Source organism: Erythranthe guttata, chromosome 12 (assembly GCF_056151865.1).
Source record: "Erythranthe guttata isolate IM_541 chromosome 12, IM_541, whole genome shotgun sequence".
NCBI lineage: Eukaryota > Viridiplantae > Streptophyta > Magnoliopsida > Lamiales > Phrymaceae > Erythranthe > Erythranthe guttata.
Genome location: NC_142544.1, coordinates 250,890 through 262,930, shown reverse-complemented (window position 1 = coordinate 262,930; position 12,041 = coordinate 250,890). Strand labels below are relative to the sequence as shown.

Genomic DNA, 12,041 nt, shown 5'->3' with positions numbered 1-12,041 from the left:
AAATAATTAAGCAAGTAAGAGTAATTAGGCTGGGCAATTAATTACATGCCTAGAAAACAGTCTATTAATGTAATGTATTTCACTAGTTTGATAGAGTGTCTTTGTTTGTCTTTTCTTTTGTACCACAGAAAGTCTTCTGACCCTCCCTCACTGACAAAAGGAAACAAACGCTAAAGGGAAAAAAATAAAATTAAAAGAAATTATATATTCTTGAAATAGATATTGGTAACATCGAAAATAAATTAAATTACATTTGATTCCCTGCAGAAAAATGTACGTCCTATTGTCCAACAAACAACCGATGAGGGTCCACATCACCAAATCCTTGATTTTAATTCACACCAATTTTTCGATATGCCCCCCACCCCAAAAAAAAAAAAAAAAAAAAACAGACTGATTAAAGACACTCCATGAGGGGAGACATCATATCATACATGCTTCTATCCTATGATCATTGAGTCCTAGCTAAATATTACTATTAATCCAAAAAATTGAATCTTTAAAATTACTATTAATTTCTGACACTCAATATTACATGTATGATCTGATTTGCCTATTATTGCACGAGAGCTAGATTTATGGGGTTATTTTGTAAGAAGAAAAAATAAAAGTTGCCATTATTATTAGCCTTGTCTAACTTCACACAAGAAAATGATAGAAATTGAAATTAATAATAAGTAGAAAAAAAGAGGAAAAAGAAGAAAATGCAAAAAATGCTTAAACTTCACGCCATGCACATTTTTTGACCCAACCCATAATATGACATGTGAGGGGGGTAGGGAGGGGGTTTGTTGTTGTTAGCTTGTGGCGTGCACCTTATTACCTCATTACCTTTTCGCTTTTCAACGGCTTCTCCCCCAACCCAACCCAACCCCCACTTTTTATTAATTTTTTTATTTATTTTGCATTATTTATTCTATTGATTGCGAAATGAAAATACAATACTAGAGAAGAAGAGGAAATGATTCAAATATTTGAAATTTTAATTCGAATTACAATAAATAAAACATTAAAGTCTCTCCTAATTAATCAGCCTAGGTAACCTACCTCACCACCACATGCCTCCCTCCTCGATAATAATAATAATAATAATAACAATGTACACTAATTCAACCGGAACCTCAACCGGACCGGACTAAATCACTCCGGTTCTTCTTTTCCTACCACTTTTCTTTCGGTTTCTCTATTCTCCTACCTTTCTCCTAAAATTGATGATACCTTCAAAAACTCTGAACCGGTGGGCCCACTCCGGCGGGGGCTTCAGTTTCCGACTCCTTTTTGCGCCTCATCTCCAATACTTTCCGGTGGTTGTTCGAGTGCATCTCGGTCGAGAAAGTCGGGCTGCACGCGGGTCGGTATTCGGGTAGGAGCCGACCCGACTTGAACCTCACCCCACAAGCGTTACAAAGCGTCTTCGACCCGAGCGGCCCGGCCCGCCACTGTGGCGTCTTCGTTACGCCGCAGTGGCTGCACCTCCTCGGCTGGGCCGGTACGGCGGCGCCGGAGTCTGCCCTTTTCTTTTTCTGCTTCTTCACCGGCGGCGGGTACCCCAGGAAGGACTCACCGGTCCAGGCGTACTGGGGCGAAAGGGAAGTGGTGGAGGATGAAGATGAGGATGAGGTGGAGGATTCGGTGAACGAAGGCGACAAAACCGGCCACACGCGGACCCCTGTTCGGGCCCTCTTCGTTCGGGCTTTTGTTTGAACCGGAGTTGTGAAACAGGGTTGTTCCTGGGCTGCCGTAACGGTTTCGGGCCGCTTCGACGCCGGGTTCGGAGGCAATTTTCCGGTGAGGGAATAATCGGAAAACGAATCCTCCACGAAATGGGATAGCCATTCCAAACTCTCCAACCCCTCGGCCTGTGTAAAAATGTAATCTTTTTTCAGTTAATCCTATTTTCCACCGTTCACCAAAACAAAAACGCTTCTTTTCACAGAGTAATTTGGAGAAAGAAATAAAAGAGGGGATTTACCGGAAGGGGTAATTCAGTTTCAGGGAGAGAATCAAAATCGTCGTTTGCAGAAAGACCACTTTTTTCCGGCGGGGTTTGCATTTGTTGAGAAACAGGGCAAAATTTGTTCTTGTCATGTTCGAATTCCTCCGGTTGCAGGGGCTTTTCGTCTTCTTCTATTTCTTCTTCTTCGGAGAAGTCATTGGAGAAGTCGAGGAGTTCGTCAACGAACAAGTCATCGCCGGAAACGGCGTTAGGACCGCCGTTAGAGCCCAAAAAGTCCTCCATAAACGCCGCAGTCTTGAGAACAGTCTCAGGCTCAAACCCGCCTACCAAAGCTCCTTGCACGCATTCCATTAATTCCCTAAAAACAAACAAAAACCCACATGCAAATTAGCAAATTTATGCATAAAAATTGAATCTTTTTTCACAAAAAAAAAAAAAAAATCAAGAATTAAGGAAATTAAAAAAAAAAAAAAAAAAAAAGGAGGAGCACCTGACCTACCTGAAGTGGAGGAGGTGATAGAGAAGAAGAGAAAAAGAGGAGTGGGAAAAAGAAGGTAAGGGTAAGGTTGAAATATGTGAAGAGAAAAGGAGAAGAGGGTTTGTTGCTCTTGCTCACTTCGTTCGGTAAAGCATTCAATGACACACACAAGAGTGAGGGAGTTTGATTGGGTGCGTGCTTTCATGGATTAATGCTTCTCTAACTCACCTAATAACTAATACTTATTTATTCTTTCTTTTTTAATTACTATTATATCATTAAATATAATACATTTTGTTTTTCTTCTTCTTTGTGTTATTTATACCTCTACTATCTTCTGACATTTTTTTACACATTTTGGGATTACCTATTCTCGTAATATTTTGTGTGTGTGCTTATAATCTTGAATTTTATTGTGTAATTTCATCTTTTATATTACAAATATTATCTTATATTCGTTAAATATTGCATTTTCGATTTCTAGTGTCTTCATTTTCTTAATCTCATTTTTTAATCTCAAGAAAATCATACGTGCATCGAGATAATCCTTTAAATTACACGAGAGACGTAAACCCATGAATGTATTACTAAAAGACTCTGCAATATGATTTATTTCTTTTGGTTGATAATAAAAAAAAAAAAAGTGAAAGAAAAGAAATAGTTATTGAAAGCAAGAAAAGGAAAATAGTATTAGATATGTGAACAAGAAAGAGGGTGATTTAATTTGTGACTAATTTAAACCTACCGCATTAATCGTCACTCTTTAAAGGTAGTTCATCAAACTCGTGCTTTTTTCCCGCTCTTGCTTTTTTTTGTTTTTTTTTTTTTTAACTTTGCCCAATGAAAAATTCTCTAGATTTCTTCTTCTTCTTTCTTTCATTATGGATAAATAAAATAATTATTTATTTATTTTTACTTTTTTAACTTTCCTCTTTATGGTCTGAATAATCCGAATGGGATTACCTGTGTGGGAGTGTGACAGCTAGAAAGTTGATGCCAAATTAACTTTCATTATTATGTTAATAATTGTATTTTTCCTTCCTAATTTGATTATTTGATTAATTAGCCTCAGTGGTATTGTACTGCCTACCTTAGATCCCCATTAATTATGTGAATAATTCAAACATAATTAGGTTTCTTCCACCACAATTTGCGCACTTAATTTTCAACCTTATCTGAATTATGAAGACGATGAACCTATTTTATGTTTGTAAATAATCTAATCAAATTGTAAATCTTTATATGTTTATAGTTTATACCCAGTGAAATATAATGTGCAAATTAAATTAGTAATACCTATATTAATATTAGGGGTCTTAAGATATGAGTTCCTGGTGACAACCCTTATTAGAACTAAATGACAAGTCTAACAAAAATTTGCTTCATATCCTTTATTAAATTTATTCCAAAAATGCCCCTCCACTCACAAATTCGAAATTACACCAAATTGTAAATATACTATGATGAACTATGGTATTATTTAACATTTTTAAGTTTGCATCTAGCATTTTTTTTAATTTTTACGTGGAACACTTTTTTTTTTTTTTTTCCGTATTTTATCAATATATAAAAATCTATTTTTTTCCCCTTCTTCTCTACATAAACTGAAAATTATGATTTTTTTTTAATTTTTTCGGTCGTAGACATCTTCAGAAATCCATAGGAAACTGTGGTAATCCGTAGTCACCCATAGACTTCCTGAAACCCTAAGACATCTTGAAACCCTAACTCCTCCTACAAACTCTAGCCGCCAGACCCATAGACACCCATAGATATCCAAATCGATTTTTTTTAAATTTTCCCCATCAAACCCTAGATCCGCTCCTCCACCACCACCATCCACCACCACCACCATCACCGAGCGCCGCCATCACGCCATCATCCATGCCCAACACCGTCGTCGCGCCTTCCACCATAGATCTGACCTTAAACCACCATAGCCGTCGTCTCCTTGCCTCTACAAGCATCCGTTTATTGCTGCCGTCTCCACCGCCATAACCACCGCCCCTCTCAATAGTGGATTGGAGTGGTGGAGAACGAAAGAGACAGAGAGAGATAGCGATATCGAAAAATAGTGAGATAAAGATTGAGAGGGAGAGAGAAAGATTGTTGCGAGAGAGAGAGGGAGCGAGATGCGAGAGACAGAGAGGGAACGAGATTGGGAGAGAGAGAGAGAGAGAAGAAGAAAAAAAGAAAAATAAATCTAAGAGAAACGTGACTTTAGAATTTATGGATTTAGGTTAAGGGTAAATTATGGATAAAAGAAAAATTGAGGATGTGACTCATATTTATTTTTCTAAAAAGGATTTAGTTCATAGAAAAATATTAATGATGTATTTCGTATCTAATTATGTTTTCAATTAGGGACCTCTAGCATATTACCCCTTAATATTAATCATATCATCCATCTATAATAATACCAACACGAATATGTACTGTAACTTTATATTTAAATGAATGCTTATGACACATTTAAAACTGAATTACAAAATTCTTGATTAAATAATTTCAATAATTAAAGAAGCGATCCTGATTTAGTATAGGCATCATTTAAACAGCTGTCGTTAGTTGAGGTGCAATTAGAATGTGAGGTCTAATCCTAGAAACTGGATTAATAATGTAGTGGTGTTTAATTTATCATGTTGGATGGGATTGATATTGGGCATCCCTCGGAATAAAAAATAATGTATGTATATGCAGACCAAAACAAATTAAATTAAATGATGTCTCAACCTATATATATTCTAAACAGCTTTTCTTCTTCTTCTTTTTATTTTCTTTTTATTTTGTTTTTTTGTCACGAACTGAAATGATTCTTCACCACCACGTTGTTCCCTAAGTTAGTATTTAGTCCTCTCTGATAATAATTTGACAATAACTATTCATGCATGCCCTCTTTTCAACTTCCTTTATTTTTTTTTAATTATTATATATATTATTTTATCTCTCGTTTAAATGTTCTTATATTTCTAGCTATTTTGATAGGTATGCTCCAATTTGAAAAATTAAACGTAAATTATATTGGGCATCGTCGAAATCGGAGGTTAATGAACAGGCCCAGAACCACCAATTCTCCGAACTAGTTATGATCCAGTATATATATATCTCGATTCCGAAACCAGTGTTTCCGAACCATGAAGTTATAATAATTCTCGAACCATAGCCGTGTGTGTATCAGATGGGCTTGTATATATGTTTCTAATCCATCTCTTTACTAATTATGAGAAAGAAAACATTTAAGGATTAGTCTTTAGTTACAAATGGAATAATATTATAGAATTACAAGTTACAACAAGAAATAACAAATCTGACTTGTGTTTTTATGTCAATGAATCAATCTCAAGTGCCTTCAAAAGTCGAAATCAATGTAAGAAATGTTAATTATTATAACTTTCAGTAATATTCTTTTTCTTTTTTTAAGGAATCTTTAGTAAACTATATAAGTTTAATAGGTAAACATTCACTCTTACTCTCATGCAATAATTTGCAAATAAAACAAGAAATAGAAACCATATTAAGTACACATAATGTATCACAAAATTTAATAATAATATTAAAAGTACATGTTCAGATGCAAATAGTTGTACGATTATTTTTTTGGTATATATGCATTTGACTATTATGATTTATGAAACTGTTAACCACGTCCCTTCATATTGGCAGCTGGGCCCCAATTGGCCTAAAATTTTAGCAATATCTATCATGACACAACCAAATATTTTTAAAAATTCAAATCATTAATTAATTACTCAATTTTGTATTGTTGATATAATTTAAGAAGTACAGTAATAAAAAAAAAAAGTATTTTATTATTTGATAAAGAAAGAAAATACAGTATTTAAAGTGTAATAATGTAGTTAAGATTCCAAAAAGGTGACGAGGGTGTTTTCTTTTATCTTTTCACCAAAGGGAAAATAACGTTAAGAAAAAAGAACCGCCGGCTCAAGGTCGTTTTCATTGCCAGCTACGTGTCGCCCTCCTACTGGATTATTCTTTTGACATTTTTAAGTCTCCGACAAAATAGAAAAAAGAATTTGAATTTCATTTGTTTATATATAGGAAATTTGATTTGTTGATAAAATAAAACAAAATTTTGAATTTTAAATGTGTTGAAGTTAGCAAGAATGGTTGCCGCCCTTGGTTTTCATTGTCGGTGCTCCATATCCGCATGTGGGCCAGACCCGGCAACTAAATGGAGCCAGTCCGGTTCAAAATTCAAATCAAGATGTACAGTTGCTACCTTTTATTTTTTGTGGAGTAATTTTTTAAAGAGCATTAAATTGCATTTTAGTAGGTTCGGATTAAAAAAAAAAATTCTGCACCAGCCGGGAATCGAACCCGGGTCTGTACCGTGGCAGGGTACTATTCTACCACTAGACCACTGGTGCTAGATGTTTGGTTAATATACAAATTATATAGTAGTTACGTATAGTAGGGTTGGTCAGAACCTAGATAATCTAATTTAGAGTAGGGGTGTAAACGAGCCGAGCCGACTCGTGAGCTCGAAGAGCCGGCTCGTAAAAAGCTCGAATTCGGACTCGAGATTTTCGAGCTCGAGCCGGTTTTCAGTTGTTCATGAGCTCGCGAGCCGGATTTATTATTATTTTTTTATTTTTTTTATTTTTTATATGTTATTTTTATTTAAATAATGTATAATAATGTAAAATATTATAGAAATAAATACAAATATTAAAAATATATATAATTTCAATTTAGTTTTTATTTTTTATTTTTTTTAAATAATTTTTAATAATAAAATAATAATTAAAAAAATATTTAAAAAAAAAAAAAAGACAATGGGCTCGAGCTCGAGCTCGACAAAATTGACACGAGCTCGAGCTCGAGCCAAAAAAAGAGAAGCTCGACAAAATAAACTCGAGCTCGAGCTCGAGCCAGCCAAAAGAGGCGAGCTCGGCTCGTGAGCTCGGCTCGTGAGCTCGGCTCGTGAGCTCGGCTCGTTTACACCCCTAATTTAGAGGCACTAGATATTTTGACAGAAAGATTCTTATATCAGAAACAATACAGTGTACTATATATGTGTCCAAGTAACTGCGGTAAATGTTTGTCATCATTTTGTTGTACGATTGGTGTATATTCCAAGCAGTAATATTTTTACTTGATATATATAGGTGAATATTAGTTTTTACTCCTAAACATTAATTAATACGTACTTTATCATCCATGAGAGTTTTTGCTTCTGAAACTTGATTAAATTTTGATGGCAAATTTTTCAAATGAAATGCATTTTTCTCATTATATTTGATGTTGTTTAATCACAAATATTTATATGTAGTTCGATATATAGACTCTCGAACTAGGAGTTGACAGCGGTTTGCGGTTCCACCTTGCTCAAATTACAAATTGCTAGTAGACTGTGTTGAAGACGTGCAAGTGTTACATAAGACGATAAATCATAATTTTTTTCAAATTTATGAATAATGTCATGAACAAAACTGGTTTAATTACAAAAAAACAAACTTTTCTTATTCTTGTTTAAAAGTAGTTACAATTATCGTCCTCTTTTTTTTTTTTCTGGCCACACCATATGCATGTTGGCACCAAATTCAGTACTGCACCCTCACAAAATAATAATGGGCAGATGAATCTTGGATCGGAGAAATAGCAATTAATTATATATTAAACAAAACATGAATTAATCTGAACAACGTAACTGTAACAACGAAGAAATCATATAACTGCAAAACAGAAAAATGGAATCTAGCCTAGCTACTCCATATTTCGAAAATGTATATGAATATGCATGATGAAAGATTCAAGATGGAGGTGCATATGAATCGGGGCGCCATGTTTGGGATTTGTGAGCAGTGAGTACGACATGTTGTTCATTTTCAGACAAGTTCATAGACACCTTCCATTGTAATGATTTCAACATCTTGTCTATTTCTCCTATTGTTTTCGAATCATCTCTCACTATCAATTTCCCTCCCGGCCTAACTATTCTGTCCACCTCCGCCACCACCGTCACCACTTTACACCTACAATTATATATATATATATATATATATTATTCATTCAATCACATATATATTTTGGAATATGTATATATGAATTGTATATATGTACCTCTTTTTGAGTCCGGAGAAGAGATGATCTGCATGCAGAAGATCGTACGTCCTAGGATAAGTGCTGAACGATTCGCACCAATCGTGGTATATACCGAAAAGACCTCTTTCGTATATTATGGGAAGTGTGTCCGGAGAATCTATGTTCACCACGTTCATTACCCATACTTTCATCTCCTTTAATGCTGCAGCAAATCTGCATATAATAATATTCATGCATGCATGCATGCATGCAGACAATTTTTTCATTTAATGCAAATTTTGAAGTGTGTGTGTGTGCAATTAATTAATGAATTAATTACCCTCCATAGACTGCTTTCATATCCATGACATTTCTGACATTGGACCAGTTGATTCCGAGACCATCCATGTAAGATTTTTGGACAACCTTTTTCCAGTGTTGATAATCTGAAGTAAAGTCATCTGGAGATGGTTTTCCATGAATTCCCATCTCAGAATTGTTCAGCCAGTATGGCGGTGTTTCGATTCTCTCCGGCCACTCTTCCGGCCACTGTGACCCTCTCTCGTTTTCTCCAACCGGCGTCTTGTGCATGCATGACTGCAATGGCACATACCTGAAAACAAATTATCATTAATAATCATTCTATTTTCATGTTTTTTTTTTGAGAAAAATATTATGTAAAGAATCTGATATTTTTTTGTTTTTGTTTTAATTTACCATGCAGCATTAGGATCATCGGCTAATTTACACATTGGAGGAGAGTTACGCTTTCTTTGCTCGTAACAATCGTTTGAATCCGGTTTTCGATAAATAGCAACACCTACTGAGTTCAGCTTATCCTTCTTGATTGTGATTAGCTCCCAACACATTGCCACCGTTAGATTAGACATTTCTACCAGGAAATTAAACAAAGTAAACTTAATTAAGATGTTTATGAATATACTAAGGAAAAGAAAAAAAGAAATTCAAGATATATGGGCTTAATTAATTATATAAACCTCTCCATATCTGTACATCTTCTTCAAGTTTTTGATAAACCGGAGTTGCTGACCAGACAAAGTAGCCTCCCGGCCTTAGTACCCTATTCAACTCCAATAGTAGAGCACCACCTTTATCATAAAATTGTAAATAGTCAATTACAATTATTTAACAACATTTATTGAAAACAAAAATATAGAGAGAGAATAAATAAATAAATAAATGAACCATCGGCATGCCACGGTACTCTGCATCGGGCGCAATGCACCACGTCGAAAACTCTACTAGGAAAGGGTAGTCTCTGAGAGCCCATAACAGCGGAAATTGCAGGAATGCCCCTCTCCAGGGCAAACTGTACTTGTGCTTCGTGCTCGTCTTTAGGAGCGAACGACATTGTAAGAACGTCTCTCTCGAAGAGATAACCCCCTAAGCTTGCCACCCCACACCCCACATCCAATACTACTCTACTGTGTTTTCCCCATGCAATATCTGGCACTGCCTACAAAAACATAATTTATTCATGTTTTTTTGTTTTGTTTTAATTTGTACATAAAAGTTTATATAAGATCATATGAATAACTATAATAATACCTCTTGAATAAAGTCGATGTAATGTAATGCTCCATGAATAAACTGAGTGCCACCACCTGGGAAAGTGAGGAACTCTCCGACAACCTTAACCCAATTTTGATGCCCCTTAACTTCTGCTAGCAATGTATGTGGTACGTTATGGTACCATATCTGCATGCCATGCACAACAACATATACCATTGTAACAATAATCAAGCTAATATTTAAAGATGTATATATAACACACATATACATACATACCTTGTCTCTACTTTGAGGCCAGTCGATACGTCTTTTGTAACCGTTAGGAAGTGGGACCAAGCAAGTTGGAGGGTCCTCAGGGCAATGGCGCTCGCGATGCTCGTGGTGCTTTCTTGTATGTATTTGTGATATAACTTTTTCGTTATCCAAACATGGTATATAATCTGCACCTGCACTTGTATTACACATCTGCCATTTGTAACCATAATCTTCGCTACTACTACTTTTGTCTTCTTCATCTTTGTTCGATCCACCACCGTTATTTCTTCTTTCCTTTTCAGACGACACCGTGGACTCGTCGTCTGCTTGAGTCGACGACTTCTTCTTGTTCTTCGTCTGATCATCTTTCGAAGAAGCCTGATTATTATTATGATTATGATTATTATTATTACTATTCGTCGTCTTTTTCACCTGATCATCATCATCATCGTGATTGATAATTTGTTCATGATGTAGGGTGATGGGTTCTTGTTCGTCGTGTTGGATTTGATCATGGCTTGTTGCTCCGGTGGGGTCGTTTTTGGGATGCCATTTTTGTTGGATTTGTTGGAATTGATCGTCTTCTTGCTTTTGGTGTTCTTCGAGTCTTTGTTGTCCGTCTTCATCCGTAATTATCTCATGGTCATTATTATGTGAGATGGTGGTGGTAGTTTCGGAAGAAGAAGAAGAAGTAGTAGCATGGTCGTCGTCATGAAAATGATTATTAATGTCTTGTTTGGTTTGTTGGATTTCTTGTTTGTGGGTGACAGTACTTTCTTCTGATGTTTGTGTTTCGAGCGCAGCCTGCTTCTCTTCTTCTTCCAAAGACTCTTTTGCTTGCGGCTCATTATTCAGGGTCACCTTTTCTTCTTCTTGTTCTACTTGTACTTGTGTGGTTGATGACGTGTCGTCTTCAGAAATATTATTAGATGATGATGATGATGATGCATCGTTGGGGTCGTCGTCGTTTTGATTGACTTGAATAATATTGTCATGAGTGGGTTGTTGGTTGTCGTGGTCGGTGGATTTGACGGGATCTACGGGGAGGATTTGTTCTGGTTCAAGATGGAGATCATGGGTGGCGATGGTGGTTGCTGAAGGTTGGTCGTCGTTTTCGTCGGAGCGGGAGATGGAGGAGATGTTATTAATATTGGTGGAGGAGGAATTATTAGTAGTAGTGAAAAGCCATAGAAATAAAGCGGATAAAGAAATGAAGATGATAGTTGTTGTTGTTGTTGATGAATAACAACTTCCTGTTGTTGATCTTTTCATCCCTCGTCCTTTCCCTGTCGCCATACTTAATTAATTTCACACACACTCACACTCAGAATCATGAGAGAGAGAGAGAGAGAGAGAGAGAGAGAGAGAGAGAGAGAGAGAGAGAGAGAGAGAGAGAGAGAGAGAGAGAGAGAGAGAGAGAGAGAGAGAGAGAGAGAGAGAGAGAGAGAGAGATTATTAGTACGTACGTAGGTAGGTTGAATTTGTGGAGGGAGGAAGAATTGGGAATTGTAAGAAAAGAGTGACTCAAGATCCATAAGAGTAGGACTAGGAAATTTGTTATAATTCTAAATAATAAATTCAAATTCTTAGTATAGAGAATAGAGATCGATCGATCGAGTTGCATAAATAATATTGAAATTTGTTACGATCTATGTTGTAAATTAGAATATTGGGAATGCATGGCCCACTGCCTGCCTGCATGCTTATTTTTATTTTTTCATCACTTGCAATCTCTTTACTACTAATTACATATGACCCATGCATATTATTTCT

The 12,041-nt window shown here is 35.8% G+C and overlaps 2 protein-coding genes and 1 non-coding gene across 5 annotated transcripts; all 3 read right to left on the bottom strand.

Annotated features, from left to right (window-relative positions):
• Positions 1–953: 953 nt before the first annotated feature.
• Positions 954–2,799, bottom strand: LOC105973107 (GATA transcription factor 5). Of its 3 annotated transcripts, none has more exons than XM_012998122.2 (3): positions 2,448–2,799; positions 1,973–2,315; positions 954–1,859 (listed from the first exon to the last, which is right to left on the bottom strand). In XM_012998122.2, the coding sequence occupies exons 2-3, from the start codon at positions 2,306–2,308 to the stop codon at positions 1,221–1,223; spliced, it is 975 nt and encodes a 324-aa protein (XP_012853576.2). In that variant the 5' UTR covers positions 2,309–2,315; positions 2,448–2,799; the 3' UTR covers positions 954–1,220. The 3 variants fall into 3 exon arrangements, with proteins under 3 accessions (XP_012853576.2, XP_088682772.1, XP_012853575.2); XM_088826646.1 differs by having other exon boundaries at positions 2,453–2,705; XM_012998121.2 differs by having other exon boundaries at positions 2,457–2,581.
• A 3,953-nt stretch (positions 2,800–6,752) lies between these two features.
• TRNAG-GCC (transfer RNA glycine (anticodon GCC)) lies at positions 6,753–6,823 on the bottom strand. The gene has a single exon. It is a non-coding gene; the product is annotated as a tRNA-Gly (tRNA).
• A 1,218-nt stretch (positions 6,824–8,041) lies between these two features.
• On the bottom strand, positions 8,042–11,630 carry LOC105972884 (putative methyltransferase PMT24). The gene is made up of 8 exons (XM_012997864.2): positions 10,290–11,630; positions 10,050–10,199; positions 9,687–9,957; positions 9,479–9,589; positions 9,198–9,372; positions 8,821–9,093; positions 8,520–8,714; positions 8,042–8,431 (listed from the first exon to the last, which is right to left on the bottom strand). Exons 1-8 carry the CDS (start codon positions 11,562–11,564, stop codon positions 8,209–8,211), a joined length of 2,673 nt encoding a protein of 890 aa, XP_012853318.2. The 5' UTR covers positions 11,565–11,630; the 3' UTR covers positions 8,042–8,208.
• Between the last annotated feature and the right edge of the window lie 411 nt (positions 11,631–12,041).